The sequence below is a fragment of the Neopsephotus bourkii genome, unplaced genomic scaffold (genome assembly GCF_033783945.1).
Source record: "Neopsephotus bourkii isolate Nb327-2 ecotype Australia unplaced genomic scaffold, CSIRO-AGI_Nbou_v1 NB_1634, whole genome shotgun sequence".
Taxonomy (NCBI): Eukaryota; Metazoa; Chordata; class Aves; order Psittaciformes; family Psittacidae; genus Neopsephotus; species Neopsephotus bourkii.
In genome coordinates, this window is record NW_026902109.1 from 10,075,663 (window position 1) to 10,089,741 (window position 14,079).

Sequence of the window (14,079 nt, forward strand, 5' to 3'; positions counted from 1 at the left end):
AGGTGGGCGGGGAGCCATTTTGCTGCGTGCGGCCACAGAGCCGCCGGCTCCTTGTACTAGACGCAGTTCTGTACCGGTACCGTCGTTCCTTCCGCGTCTCCCGCCGAGGGGGCGGCCGGCGGGACGAGCCCGGTGCTGCGGGCCGGAGGATGCGGAGGAGTAGAGCCGCTGCCGCCGCATTGTCGCACGGTCCCTGGGGGGCGGCTGCCGCCTGGCCCCGGCGGCCGCTGGCGGGCCCGCGCGGCTGAGGCGGGCTGGGCGGGCGCAGGCGGGCCCGCCGAGGATGAGTGCGGGCTGCGGGCGGGACCCCCCTCGGAAGAAAGCCCGGTCGAGCACCGCTAGCCCCGGCGGCGGCTTCCAGGGAGAACGGCCGCTGCCGCCGCCGCTCGGTCCCCGCCAGGAGGGGCCCGGGGGCAGTAGCTTCGGCGGCGGCAGTACCGCCACCGCCGTGGGGAACAAAGGTTTGTACTGGCCGGGGCTGCGCTCTCCCTGGAGCAGGGGCAGCGGACAGGCGAGCGCTGCGGCTGGACGCGAAAGGGGGCTCGCTGAAGGCCCGTGTCTACCCGTCTCCTTTCCCTGCGGCGGCTTGGGCGGTTTCAGGGTGTCCAGGGGTTGGGATGGCTCTCCCCAGAAAGCCTGTGCAGTGCTGAACTTGCCCCAGCTTGGCCGGAGACTTGCATGGCGGCCCTCGCCTGGCCTGCGTGAGCCGCAGTCGCGCCTGGGGCTCGGCGGGAGGAGACGGTCGGGTCTAGTGGGGGTGTGCCGAGCCGCTGTGTGCGGAACTAGATGCTCACTGCATCTCTGTTGTGCTTCTGTTCCCGTGATACGCTTGAGGGAGGGCAGTGTTTAATGAGAGGCCGCTTGTGCCGGTGCACGTAGCCTCGCTGGAGCTGGCCTTCGAATCGTCTCTAACTTGGCTTCCCGGTGCCAGCGTGTCTCGTGTACGCGACCCCAGTGGTGTGGGGCAGTGCGCGTTGCTTCCCTTTGCAGACGGCTTTGGGTACAGGACATTATCCTGGATTTGTGCCTGATTCTTTAAAAACTGTCAGTGTCAGTGAAACCATCCAGGTGAGGTGTGAACTGCTAGAGGTAGTGTGTTTCGTGTGTGAGAGCACAAGTACTTGCTGCAGAAGAAATGATGTTCAGCCGGGCTATCACGGCAGGGAGAGCTTAAGGGGAAGCACAGGAACCCACATGAGCATGTGGCTGCAGGCCTAGAGCACTGAAGGTGGCGTGTGGAGCTCCTCCTACTGTGTAACAGTGCTGCGTAGAAAGTTCCCACGTGGCTTCCTTAAGTTATTTAGAGATAAGCTTGTCAGTGTAAAATTTTAATGCACAATACAGTACCTATTTCAGGAATAAAAAAGAATTCAGGGAGGGAGGGGAAAAAAATAGATTTGCTATGGTCTTTGGTTGATGTGTTAAGCCTCAGTACTCTGTAATGAACGTGCAACTTTGTATAGATAACAGTGTAGTTATTATCTACACATAAAGTGTATGTACTCCTACAGAGTGATGAATAAGGATATTTTAAAAATTCAGTTGTTTTCCTCAGTGGCAGTTCCTGAGGAATGGTTTGTCATACGGGAATGATGTGGGGAATTCTGAATAGAAATTTAGAGACTACTTAAAAAAAAGAAAAAGCAATTTACGCCAGAGCCTGGGTTTATTGTTTACTCTGAATATAAGCAGATGTTGTCTTTTTGTTGCCTCTTAGGTTTTTACCACCTTATCTGTAGCAAAAAGATGTTAGTAGCATTAAAGGAAAATTATGTGTGTTGGTTATAGAGCTTAAATGGCTAGTTGGATGCTAAAATTCAGACCAAAGCCATTTCAGTTCTGTTCTGCATCTGCTGCTATCGTTCCTTTTTTTTGTGCTAATGAGTAAGTATACCTTCAAGTTTACAGCTGAAGAGGTAGTCAGCTACCTTTGAAGAGACTTATTTGTCCCATGTTTTAACATGTCTCCTCTTTTTTTTTCTGGCTGCTGCTTTCCTCTTTAGGCAATATGGGTTAACACGTCAAATAGAAGGGGGTGACATTTGGTAAACAGACTAATAGACTTCAGTTTTAGTAAATCTTTAGAAATAAAGATGTTTTCATAAAAATCTGTCAAGTTGTTGGTTTTGCCTGCGTAGGAGGAAGCCGAGTGTTGAAAATTTGGATGGCTGAATATGGCACAGGTATCCTTGTGCCTGTAATCCACATGCACTTTGCATTACCCCCTGGTGACCTAGTCACATGGTAGCAGTTCTGCACTGTATTTTGTGCAGCTTCAAAAGAACTTCAAACAATTTAAACATTTTCTGTTGGTTACTTTTTCATTTTAGAAATTCTGCCCTGTTGATGGGGATACTTGGTAACCAGCTGTGGAAGGTTCAAGGCCTTGAATGGTAGCATTTATGAAACAATGTCTTTGAAGTTGCCCATGGCCTTGGGTATCTGTGCTACAAGTTACATAACCTCCATTTGCAGTAAAATACCGAGTCTTTCCATAGTGACCATTAGTAAGAATAGTCAGTTCTGCTATACTGGTTAAGTTTGCAAAACTATTGTTGCAGTTAGGGGCGTTAGACATTTTCCTTACCCATTTGGAAGCAGTGAGAAAACACCTTGCACAGTCAGCAGCGGCAGGTATATAATTTCTCTTGGAAAAGGAACTAAAGTTAGTTGCCAAATTTTCAAAATTACCTTTGAATAACACCAAAACTAACAAACCCTTCCTATACTAATGAAGACTACCTTCCAGTTGTGAAATAACTGATTTGATTTTTTTTTTCTCCCTATCCTTCTCCCAAGTCTCTAAATAATGCGCTACTGCTGTATTGCGCACTTATCTGAACTGCAACATCAGAGAAATAAGACTGATCACATTCACTGGAGCTCTGTCCTTGGCAGTAAATCTGAGAAGATTGTGTCTTTCACATTTTTTTGCTATTTAGGGGAGTAAACGTTGATAGACTTTTTACAAGTTTATGAATGAAAGGGAAAAGAAAAAGTCCGTTTCTCAGCACCTGTTGCTTCTAGTGTGTACAATCTTTATGCTATGCCCCATGTTTCACAGTATGCTACGTACAAATAAGGTTCCCAGCTGGCCCTTCTAAGATGCTTAGTTGTTAGATTTTTGTTTAAGTTATGCCATGTTGCCTCTTCATTCCAAAATTCAGCAGAATTAAAGATGGTAATGAGAGCTGGAAAGTTCAGTTTGCCTTTTTTTCTTTTAAACTAGTTATTCACTGCTTTGTTTTTTTTTAACCATATTAAAAAAAAAATGTTGGATTAAAAAACACCACCACACACCAAGCCTGTCTTTTATAAAGATTATTACAGAAGCTATAGCTGCTGACTGATGTGATGCAATATTTAATTCACATGTAGTTTTAATAGTGTTAGTGCCTTGATGTTCCCTATAGTAGAGATGTTAATGAGAACTTGAGGTGTTTTTATCTTCATCAAGTACAAGTTATTCATATGCAATCATTTTGCAGTTTTATCATGTTTCATATAATAATGTAGTGAACTGTGATTTTTCAGTTTGCAAACAACAGACAATTACCAGTTGGTTGGAGAATAAAGGACCCAAGACAACTGAGTCCAAAAGGTAAAATGAACAGCATATCTATGCAGAAGTTGTGTTGAGTGGACCTGTGGGGAACTCAAATTGCAGGTTGTCGGTACAGCTAGCTACTGAAGAAAAAGGCAACCCCATTTCTGCTCCTTTCCTTATCTTGGCACATCATCTTGAATATAAATAACTGACAGAGTTTCACTACAAAGAGCTAACTAGTTGCCTATCCCTCCCCTCTAGCCCCAGAGCTTTATTGTTGACTTAGCTTCCTGAAGCACCTCACTGTTTAGGTGAATAAATACTGCTGTTCTTGCAAAGAGAAAGATTTGAACCTGTAGTGAAGGAAGGCAACTGCTGCATCCCGTGACAGTGAACCAGATAGCTGTAATATCACACTATGTCCTTTAGTCAACTATTCTGCTTTTATTCTTTTATTATTTAATGTAGGACAACAACAATTACAGGTTTTGGCTGATGGTCCTGTATTTAACTGATAGTTCTGTTGTTAATTTACAGACAAAAGTCTGTTTTGGTTCATCTCATTGGACTGTGATTGTAGTATAAGCATGTGCAGCTTGACTTATTTTGGACCAGAATTTACAGGTGCTTGAATGTGTCTTCAGGTTATTTTGTGAAGGATGTTATAAAAGTTTTGCTGTTGAACAGCACCAGGGCAAGTTTGGTATCTTCTGCTCATGTAGCCTGTCAGAAAAAATATTTGCAAGGTAGCATTAAAGTTAAGCTTCTAGGAGTTTATGTGGTGCAGAGGAGTAACGTATTTTCCTGTAATTACAGGATTTATTTTTCACTGATTTATTTTTCACTGATGTTTGTAAATAAATAGAAATTGAAATCTGCAGCAGTACTAAAATAGCTGGGAAAACTTGTGATAATTATTAATACAGAAGTACACAGGGCTGAGGTACCAGCTTACAGGTTGCAGAAAAGCAAAGATGTTAAGAGGGTGCTTAAGGAGGGAATTTTTTTTTTTTTTTAATTATTTTTTTAAGATGCTCTGTAGGGTATTCCTTTTATATGCCCTCCTCAGCCTTGCTGACAGATTACAGCCTAGCCAATTTCAAGTAGCAGGTTAGTCATGTAAGCACTTCATGTGCCTTTCTATTGAAGTTAACATCACAATTTTAAATTGTCATAGAATCGCAAATTTGCTTGGCTTGGAAGTGATCTTCAAGGTTATCTAGTTGCAGCCCCCCTGCCATGGACAGGGACACCTTCCACTAAACCAAGCTGCTCAAAGCCCCATACAACCCGGTCTCAAACACTTTCAGGGATGAGGCATTCACGACTTCTCTGGGCAACCTGTTCCAGTACCTCAACCACCCGCAGAGGAAAGAATTCCTTCCTAATAGCTAATCTAAATCTGCTCTCTTCTAATTTAAAGCCAGTTCCCTTTTTGCTGTCACTGCATGTCCTTGTAAAAAGTCCCTCTTCAGCTTTCTCCTAGGCCTCCTTCAGGAAATTGAAGGCTGCTCTAAAGTCTCCCCAGAGCCTTCTCTTCTCCAGGCTCAACAAGCCCAACTGTCTCAGCCTGTCTCTATAAAAGAGGTGCTCCTGCCCTTTGAACACCTTTGTGGCCGTCCTCTGGACTCCCTCTGACAGGCCCATGTCTCTGTTGTGTTAGAGGCCCCAGATCTGGATGCAGTACTCCAGATGGGGTCTCATGAGAGTGGAATAGAGAAGGAAAATCACCTCCCTCATGTGGTGGTTACAATTAATTTGAATTTGAACACTGTTAGGTTTGGTGTTGTCAATACCTTTGAACAGTCACTTACTGAGATGGCAGCAGTAGCATAACTTTAATTTTTGTTCATCAGAATTTTCAGTGCAGTAACATATGCATACATGGTGATTTAATTATCATAACATAAGCCCCTGTAAAATTGTTTTGTTTTTAAGTAATCTTCCTGTGGATGAAGTTCCAAGCTATCATCTGTTGCTCCAAGCCCCTTTATTGTTTGTTTTCTTTTTGTTCCGTAGTGGTAAAGTTATGAATGCTATTTCTTTATCCAGAGCACTCTTTTAGAAGAGAATCTGTTGTCATTCAGGGAGGCAATTAGTGCCGTCAGGAATCTATTAAGATGTTCAGTTGCTGAATTTAGGATTGTGTAATAATTGAATATTTTCCTATCTAGTAGATGTGGGAATCTGGGCAGTGGCCAGCTATACAGAGTTTTTAGCATGCTTAGCTTGCACTGTTGATATAAAATATTGTCACAATACATTCAGAAAAAGGTATTGACAAAGTGATATATTCAACAAGATTAGTCAGGGATTTTTTTAATATTCATACGGCATCTAAGTATTTTTTTTCATCAGTACACTGAAACAAAAATTAGCAGGTATGAAATGACTTTATAATGTTGTCTTGGAAAGTTTTGTCTGCTCATACAAAACTCATTTAATTTCCCTGTGTAACCATTAGGGCGCATTTCAGTCTTTGTGTAAGAAGGCACAGGGCAAACCAGCTTATTTTTCTTAAAAAGAATTATAATTGATTTGGTGTAATGTAATTTTTATAATAATTTATTATTTGCTCTTATGCTTTTGTATTGTGAATATTTTTCAAGTCAGGGGCAGCTTATTAAAATAAGGAAATAATAGGATGGTTTTGAGACTATGGACTACTGTGTCCTGCTCTTCTAAATGATGAATTTGTAGCTCTCAGGAAATGGTTACAAAACCACTGATTTCCTTGCTCACAGTAGTTAACTGATTAAAATGAAAGCTAATGAGTACTTTATCATGACTTCTAATTTTTTGTCCGAATAAAATAACTAAATAATAGTGTAATACTGCTTAGATTTTAAAATAAGGATAAGGAGTCACTGGAACATATATCTAAGGTAAGCAACTGATTCATCATCCTTTGGAGCTTTTAAATAGAAATAGGTTGTTACTGAGCTGCATTCCCCGGTAAAGTAAAACTTGTTGATCCTAGTAGTGCTCACATAGTATATATAATGAGAAAAATGATGCAGATTTTATTGTATGTTTGTAATAATTCCTTTAAAATACAGGTATATATACAGGAATTCCATTTGGAGATAAGGCATTTAATTCTTTTACTTGTCTTTCACAGCTTACACAGCAAAATTAGTAACAATACTGAAGCAAATTCCAAGATGACTTCCATTAAAAAAGAGAACTTTTGTGAACATGATATGAAAAAGCTAGAGAATATTTGTCAGCAAAATTATTCAAAAATATCTGTGGAAGTTGATTCAAAGCATGTAAATTTGCCTCAAACAGGCAGCATGTATAGCTGGGAGGCTGAAGGCAAAGATCCAGTCTTGGACACAGAACCTGTGAAGGGGATGCAGTCTGGAGACCTCTTTAAAAATGCCAACATTGATCAGATGCACAAAACTGGCAAGCAGGCTCAGAGAGGCTGTGAGGAAAGCAGTGATAATTGTACTCAGAGGAAATCATCATCTGGCCGGTCCTTGAAAATGGGAAATACAAAGCTTTCTTCAAAAGACACTGAGACAGATGGACAAGTGTCTTCATGCAATTCACATAAGCTGAAGACTTGCGATTCTGTCTGTTTAACGGGTGAACAAGAAGGGGATGTAGTTCCAGAAAGTCCACTTTCAGATGCTGGTTGTGATGTTTGTATATCTGACCCTGGGGGTCCTGGGAAACTGAGCAAATGTCAGAGCAGTTCAGGGGATTCACCTGCTTTTGAGAAAGAAAGTGAACCAGAGTCACCGATGGATGTAGATAATTCCAAAAATAGCTGTCATGGATCAGAGGTTGACGAGGAAACCAGTCCATTTCTTGATGATCAAGAGGAAATTAATATGTCAAAATCCATAAACAAATCTTTTAGAATTCAGTATGGGGATGCTGAACTGGAGTCAAGAAAATCACGTTTTTCTGCCAAGGGCTGCGAAAGTTTTGAGGAAATAGATAATTCTGTTAAAGAGGATGGTCTGCATACAAAGTCACCTGGGATCTCTCCTGCTCCATCATCAGAACTCAAAGGTGCAAAGCAGAGTGTGAAGAGGGATTCCAAAATCACCTCTCACTTCATGAGGATACCTAAAGTTGAAGAAAAAAGGTAGTGTTCTGTATGCCTCTTCATCTGTTTCTTTCATGCTTCAGAATCTGGAGCCTGGATTGTGTAAAGCATTTTGCAAAATGTATGTTAAGACACAAAGACAGCTTTGATGCAAGCTTGAAATAACTTATTTTTAATGGGAGTACTTGTGTGTTGTTTTTAAAGGGTATCTTTGTCCAGTGCGTTTAATATTTTTTTAATTATTAGAGATCTGTTAAAATTGGAAATTAAAGACACAGTAGGAAGTTATTTTCTTTTAATAAAGAAGGGATTTAAGACCATGGGGTTTTTAATACTTGAAAGTGAATGATAGTACACGAATGCTTAATGGAGTGTGTATGTCTGGCATCCATTACTTCATTCAGAATATCTGAGGAGACCGATGTTTTCTTTGTGGGTTTTTAAGTTTCATGTGTCAAAAATACTGAATCTAGTTCGTTAAAGCATCAGTGCTATGTGAAATGAAAAGCAATGGAAATGGAAGCCCTGAGCATGGCCCAGACTTCACGTGCTAAGTGTTGTGCAGAGACAAAAGGATAATCTGCTCTGATCAACTCAGATTTCAATGGGAGCTGAGAAAGTGAATAAACAGTAAAGGAGTAAACAGGAACAAGTGAACTGTGTGTGTTATAGAACCATAAAATAGTTAGGGTTGGAAAGGACTCCTGAAGTTCATCTATTTCCGACAAGCAATTATCTCAGTAGAACTAAAATAGGTCAAGAAAGTAGATTTGCACATATTTACTGGGAAATCCTTTCTGGATGCAAGGAGCAGCACAAACCATACTGTTCAAGGAAATGAAGAGGGTGACAGAGAGTGGCTAACTCATGGCAGGAGCTTACATTTGAGAAATCTTAAGAGATGAGTAGGCTGGTAGTGGAGTTGTTGGAAAACAAAAAAAGGTAGTTCCTAGGAAAAAATGAACGGATGAAGAATTTGCTAACAAAAGTATAGAAAAATGAGTCATAAAGTTAAAAACAATGGATTTAGTATTTTCACTAATTTAAATGAACTGCTGTTGTAGCAGAGCAGCAAAGGTTGAGGCTTATATTTGTCAGTGCTAGAGCATTGTGTGTTACGATAAATCATGTTTGAGAAGGGAAACTCAGGCAAAAGTTTTGCTGTATAGCTAGATGGGAATCCTAGAAGTGCTTTACAGAATAATTAGTAAGATAGTGTATGAAGCTGTCGAGAGATTACCATTTTCCTGGGGGGGGGGGGGGCTAAAATAAGATTATGTGAAGGTTATAAACCTCAGTGCCAGATTAAAATAGTGATACTGCCTACTGTGCTTAAGAGGGCAATTAGAAAATGAAAGCTTTTCTTTTGGTTTTTGTTAGACCAGGTCTACAGCAGGCAGTAGTGTGTCTCAGATCTCAACTTGTTGAGAAAGAAGCAGTAGAGTGTCAAACATATTTCAGTCATCAGTAGTGCTATGCCAGAATTGTCCTCTGGCTCTCAGATGGGCACTTGGACCTGTACCCAGTGTCAGGCTATGTGTCACCATTTGCACGTGATCTGCCAGGTTGGAGGCATTGTCCGCACCTGAAGATACTGGTATATAGCATAGACTGAACAGGTTGGACAACGTCTTTATCCAAGGGTGGAGTAAGTTTGCTAAAGGGAATTTAGAGGTCAAAACTACCTCAAAGTGTAGGCTTCTAACTTGTTTTGCATTTCACTCTGAGAGCTTTGTCTTGCATGAGAAATGTGGTATATTACATCAGGCATACAGCAGATTGAGATTTTTCTTCCCCATATCATCTCAGGTATACTAAATACCTTTGATCACTAAAGAGGATTAGATTAGTTCATCTGCTCTTGCATATATTTGAATTTTGCAAGTGTTTTTTTGATTGCTTTTCAATTTCTACTTCCATTGCAAGTATTGCATGTCTGGTGTGAAAAATAAAATCCTAGTGAGAAAGGGTGGTTAAGAAGTTGGGATTCTTTTTGTTGTTTGTTTGTTTTGTTTGGGATTTTTTAGTTTGAAGAAGGAATATGTGCATCTGTGTATGCAGGTGTGTTTTCTAACAGTTGAAGAGGGCCTGAAGAGGGTATCCTGACAAATGCAGACCAGTGAGTCTGTCTCGTCCCCAGGTAAAGCTTTGGCCTGGGATCACAGCAAAGGCTAGCAAATAAACTGTTATAACTCTGGAATGGAAATTTGTGTGTTTGCCTATGAGTTTTTTTTCAGTGGAAATAATTTTTTTCAACATATTTTATTTAACAACAGGAAAGAAAAGTGTGAATTCGAGCCTCAGAGGCCAGGAAGGAAGGTTCCTAAATATGTGCCACCTCCTCTTCCAACTAATAAGAAATGGTTTGGGACACCTATTGAAGACATGAGAAGAATGCCTATGTGTGGGACTCGTCTGCCACATCTGCGACCCTCAGCCAATCATACAGTAACCGTCAGAGTATGATCCTTCAGTGTATTACCTGAAATCAAATTCTTACTGAATTGTTCAATAATATGAAATGCCAAATGTTAGTATGGTAGTATTAGCAGGTTGTGGAAGTCAGTGCATGCCAGTCCTTGCAAGCAGACTGGCTGATTTTCCTAAAAGCTGGCTTTTCTGATGCACAGGATTTAGGATATTAAGATCCAGAAGAAATGTAATTATGGTTTCACTGCCTCTGGTTTGTTAGGGACAAGTATTTTTCTTTTGCATAAGTGTGTGCGTACTTCCTTGCCTGAGTTGTAAACTGGGGGAATTTAAATGTCTTCAATGTTGTCATGTTACATTCTCATTTTAATATTCCATTTTGGGTTCAAGATACATGGAATTTTCAAGACATTTGAGATATGAGAAAGACAATGAAAGATTTTCTGTTAATTTTCCCACCACATTTTAGATCAGATCTGGTGTATTTGACTTTAATATTTTAGAGTAGTATGCAGTCAGATAATTGTTGCAATAAAGCATGTGAGCAGAAACCTATGGAGTCATAGATAAATCCCAAACAAAAGAAAAGCACACTAAGTTTAAATGTAAGTTTTGAGAGAATCTGTGCTGCTGGAAGACCATATAGCAGATTAAGTCTGTAAGAGCATAATGTTACTTAATTTTACATTTCTGATATTCTGTGGAGTACACTTGAAATACTGCTATATCCAAAAGGATTTCTCATCCTCTTCAGTGTTAGCTAAAGAATCTTATTTCTGCACATGACTATAGCTGTATTTTAAACTACATTTTGAAAATATTTGGATGAAACTATGTAGATACTTAAATTCATAGTTGAGGAAATCTAGCTGATAATTGGACATAAAATAATTGCATATATTACCTTTATTTCAGTGTGTTTCAAGAGATCAAATGATAAGATGGTATTCTTTTCACCACACAAGAGTTAACAGATTTTCTAACTGGTCAGTTTGTAACTTTCCCCTTTCAGAAAGTATGACTGTAGAGGAGAGCTTTTCTCCTTATGTTTTTGTTTACTTTTTATTTCTTTTGTTTAAAAACTTAAGAAGTGAGCTCCCCGCTCCCCTCCTTCTTTGTTGCAGGTTGATCTTCTGAGGGAAGGAGAGGTGCCTAAACCTTTTCCAACTCACTACAAAGATCTGTGGGACAACAAACATGTTAAAATGCCCTGCTCAGAACAGAATTTTTACCCTGTAGAGGATGAGGTAAGATGAAGTATTTACAATTGTGTAATCAAATAAGTTTGTTCACATATAGGTGAGTTTTTAGTTCACTGCATTTGTTCAGTTGGCAAACTGTGTGTATAGAATTGGAAGATCAAGTAGATGAACATACCTGGTCTGAAAAGCTGGATTCTGGGTTATAATGCTTCAGGCAGAGCAGAAGATTTTGTGGTGGTGGTTTTGTTACTGTTCTTTCTTTGTTCTGGGGTTTTTTTCCTAGTTATTTTACCCAGCCATTGATTTGATGATATACATATTTATATATACTTGGAGTATAAACTTATACTCCATATATATTTCTATACTTTGCTATTTATATGTTATATATATTGTGTGTGAAGCAGTTTGGAATACCAGTAGATGTGAATGAATTTGTAACCACATTTTGATTATAATACTTGTCAGGTATTGCTGATAGTGAGGTGTACCTGCTGTTCTGCTAAAACAGTGGTTGAGAGCTTAGAGTTGGGCTTGTGTGGCTTGTTGATGTGGTATTTCCTGTCACTGCTTGAGGCTTACTTAAGCATACAAACTGAAAAACTTTACACTGTGGTGAGTAGAATCAGTAGTGTGTCCTATAGCGAAGGCTGTATAACGATTATTGATACTTGAATCTGGAACAGAGAATTTTTATAGCCTCTAGGAAATACTCTCAGTCTTTTCATTTATCTATTTTACAGATACAGTATAAATTGAATTTAGTTGATGTTTCAGAGAGAAAGTGCTGATAAGGTGTTTTTTTTTTTTTTGTTGCCAGTTGAGCAAGAAGAGTTGTCTCTGCCCTTGTGGTAGTCTAATAAGAAATGTCATTATTGCTTGCAATGGGCAATAAGACTTTTGTGTTGAGGAAAAATATCACCGAAAATACATGTCTCAAATTTGGGTAGGTAGAAGAGTCAGCCACAGCTATATGCTTTTATAATCTGTGCCCTTATTTTTATTATCTTATGTTTTTCCAAAGTCCAGTTTATATTTTTGAGTTGTAGATTTTATAACTGTGATCATGTTTTGTCTGCAAAATCCACTTTTTTTCACAAAGAATGCAGAGAATGTTATTTGTCCTTGAGAATGCACAAGGAAGTGTGCTGCATATGGGAAAGGCTCTTCATGAAATTTGTGACTTCTTCAGTTAAAAAGGAATTCAGGGAAGTAAAATGCAGTGGACTAGAAGTTGCAGAAGTTCTTTACAGTTACTCAAAATGTGGTTTATTTTTAAAGACCTTCACAAATAAAGCAAGCTTTATTTAAAAAACTGTCAGGGAAGATAATTATTAGTAAATATGACTTTCTGTTTTGAATAACTTCATCTGACTTTGTTTTGGGCTTTTGTTTTAAAGAATGGTGATAGAACTGCTGGAAGTCGATGGGAACTAATCCAAACTGCCTTACTTAACAAGTTTACTTGCTCACATGATTTGAAGGTAAGCTAGTCAATTTGAAATCGTCTATATACATGTAAGTACATTCAGGCTCCCTGTGTACTATTAGTGATTCTGGCTCAGTTCTGTTTGTTGAATCACTTACAAAAATGAATTAAAAAAATATCATGCTGTTCAAGGTATTTTCTAATGAATTAAGTGTCTTAATGAGTCTCAAGTGTTACCACTGAATATATTAGTTATTTTTAAAACAAATTGTCTTTTATAAATCTACATAAAACTGTTTGTCCAGCAATATCTAATAGTTTGTGGTAGACATAGCATGTAGGATTTTTCTATAACCAGATGGTAGGGCGATGCACAGGTGTGAGAGTTTGAAACATTAACTGTTGACATCACTAAAACTGCAACAATTTAAGCTGCTGACAAAAATCTGTAAATCATGGAGATTAACGCTCTGTTGAAAACCCTTATAGTTCTTATTGGCTTTTAATGAATTCTGATTTGTAGCAGCTTAGAATTGCTATAATGTTTTTTGTGAAGAATAATATAATTTAGATTATACCTGAAAGGCAGGCAAGGAGGAGGATGCAAAAGCTACATATAAACTTTAAATGAATACATTTTTTTAGGGTGCTTCTTGTTCTAAAGGGTCTATTTAATTTGTTGTTCAAATTCTTTAAGCTCTTAAACTGGTAAAACATCTGCTGTATTGCTGAGGAATGCTTTTTTGGTATTTTTAAAGACTGTGAGCACAGGGTGAGGAATCTTTTATGTTGTATGTTGTAGGCAGATCCAAGCATGCCTTGTCTTGTTTTGTGCTAAGAGGCAAAACCTGTAGACTAAAGCTTATTCAATGCTAAACCTAAAATAACAGGATTCAGTATTATGGAGTTGCACTGTATTAATCCAGATCTATGGGTTTTGGTGGGCTCTGTGACAGGTTTTAGCCACTAGATGGTACTGTTCCTTTACAAAGAAAATTCCATAAAATGGGTTTTCTTCTCTTAATAAGTATGTCTAAGCTTTATCTTGTTATGCTCTTTCCCCAGGAGGCTATACTGAGGTACAACATTGCTTATTCCAAGAAATGGGACTTCACTGCTCTTAACGACTTCTGTGAGAAGGTAAACCCAATTGACTTGAAATAGGAAATAAAAGTGACTGCTTTGTCTGTACATCTCAGTGCTTTTGGCTTTATTTCCCTTTTCAAGAGGAAAAGTTTTGCAGTAACCTATGTGGATGGTTATTTGGCTGGTAACTTCAGTTGAAATGATAATTAAGCTTTATAAACTGGATTAATTTTAAATTTTAAACAGGTAATTTGAGTGCTTCAGTAGCACCTAAGGTTACCGAAGGCAAAGTGAGAAATGCCTTTATGAAAACCAGACTTAC

The 14,079-nt window shown here is 39.2% G+C and overlaps 1 protein-coding gene across 3 annotated transcripts in view; it reads left to right on the plus strand.

Moving 5' to 3' along the window:
• Positions 1–55: 55 nt before the first annotated feature.
• Positions 56–14,079, plus strand: part of PARG (poly(ADP-ribose) glycohydrolase) — a 68,057-nt gene continuing 54,033 nt past the window's right edge. For all 3 annotated transcript variants that reach the window (XR_009728496.1, XR_009728497.1, XM_061373769.1), the window contains exons 1-7: positions 56–461; positions 3,535–3,601; positions 6,669–7,649; positions 9,887–10,070; positions 11,165–11,287; positions 12,643–12,726; positions 13,737–13,811. Coding sequence is in view for 1 of the 3 variants with exons in the window: in XM_061373769.1 (XP_061229753.1) it covers positions 284–461; positions 3,535–3,601; positions 6,669–7,649; positions 9,887–10,070; positions 11,165–11,287; positions 12,643–12,726; positions 13,737–13,811 (1,692 nt within the window). In the remaining 2 variants the exon portion in view is untranslated. The remainder of the gene's footprint in view (positions 462–3,534; positions 3,602–6,668; positions 7,650–9,886; positions 10,071–11,164; positions 11,288–12,642; positions 12,727–13,736; positions 13,812–14,079) is intronic.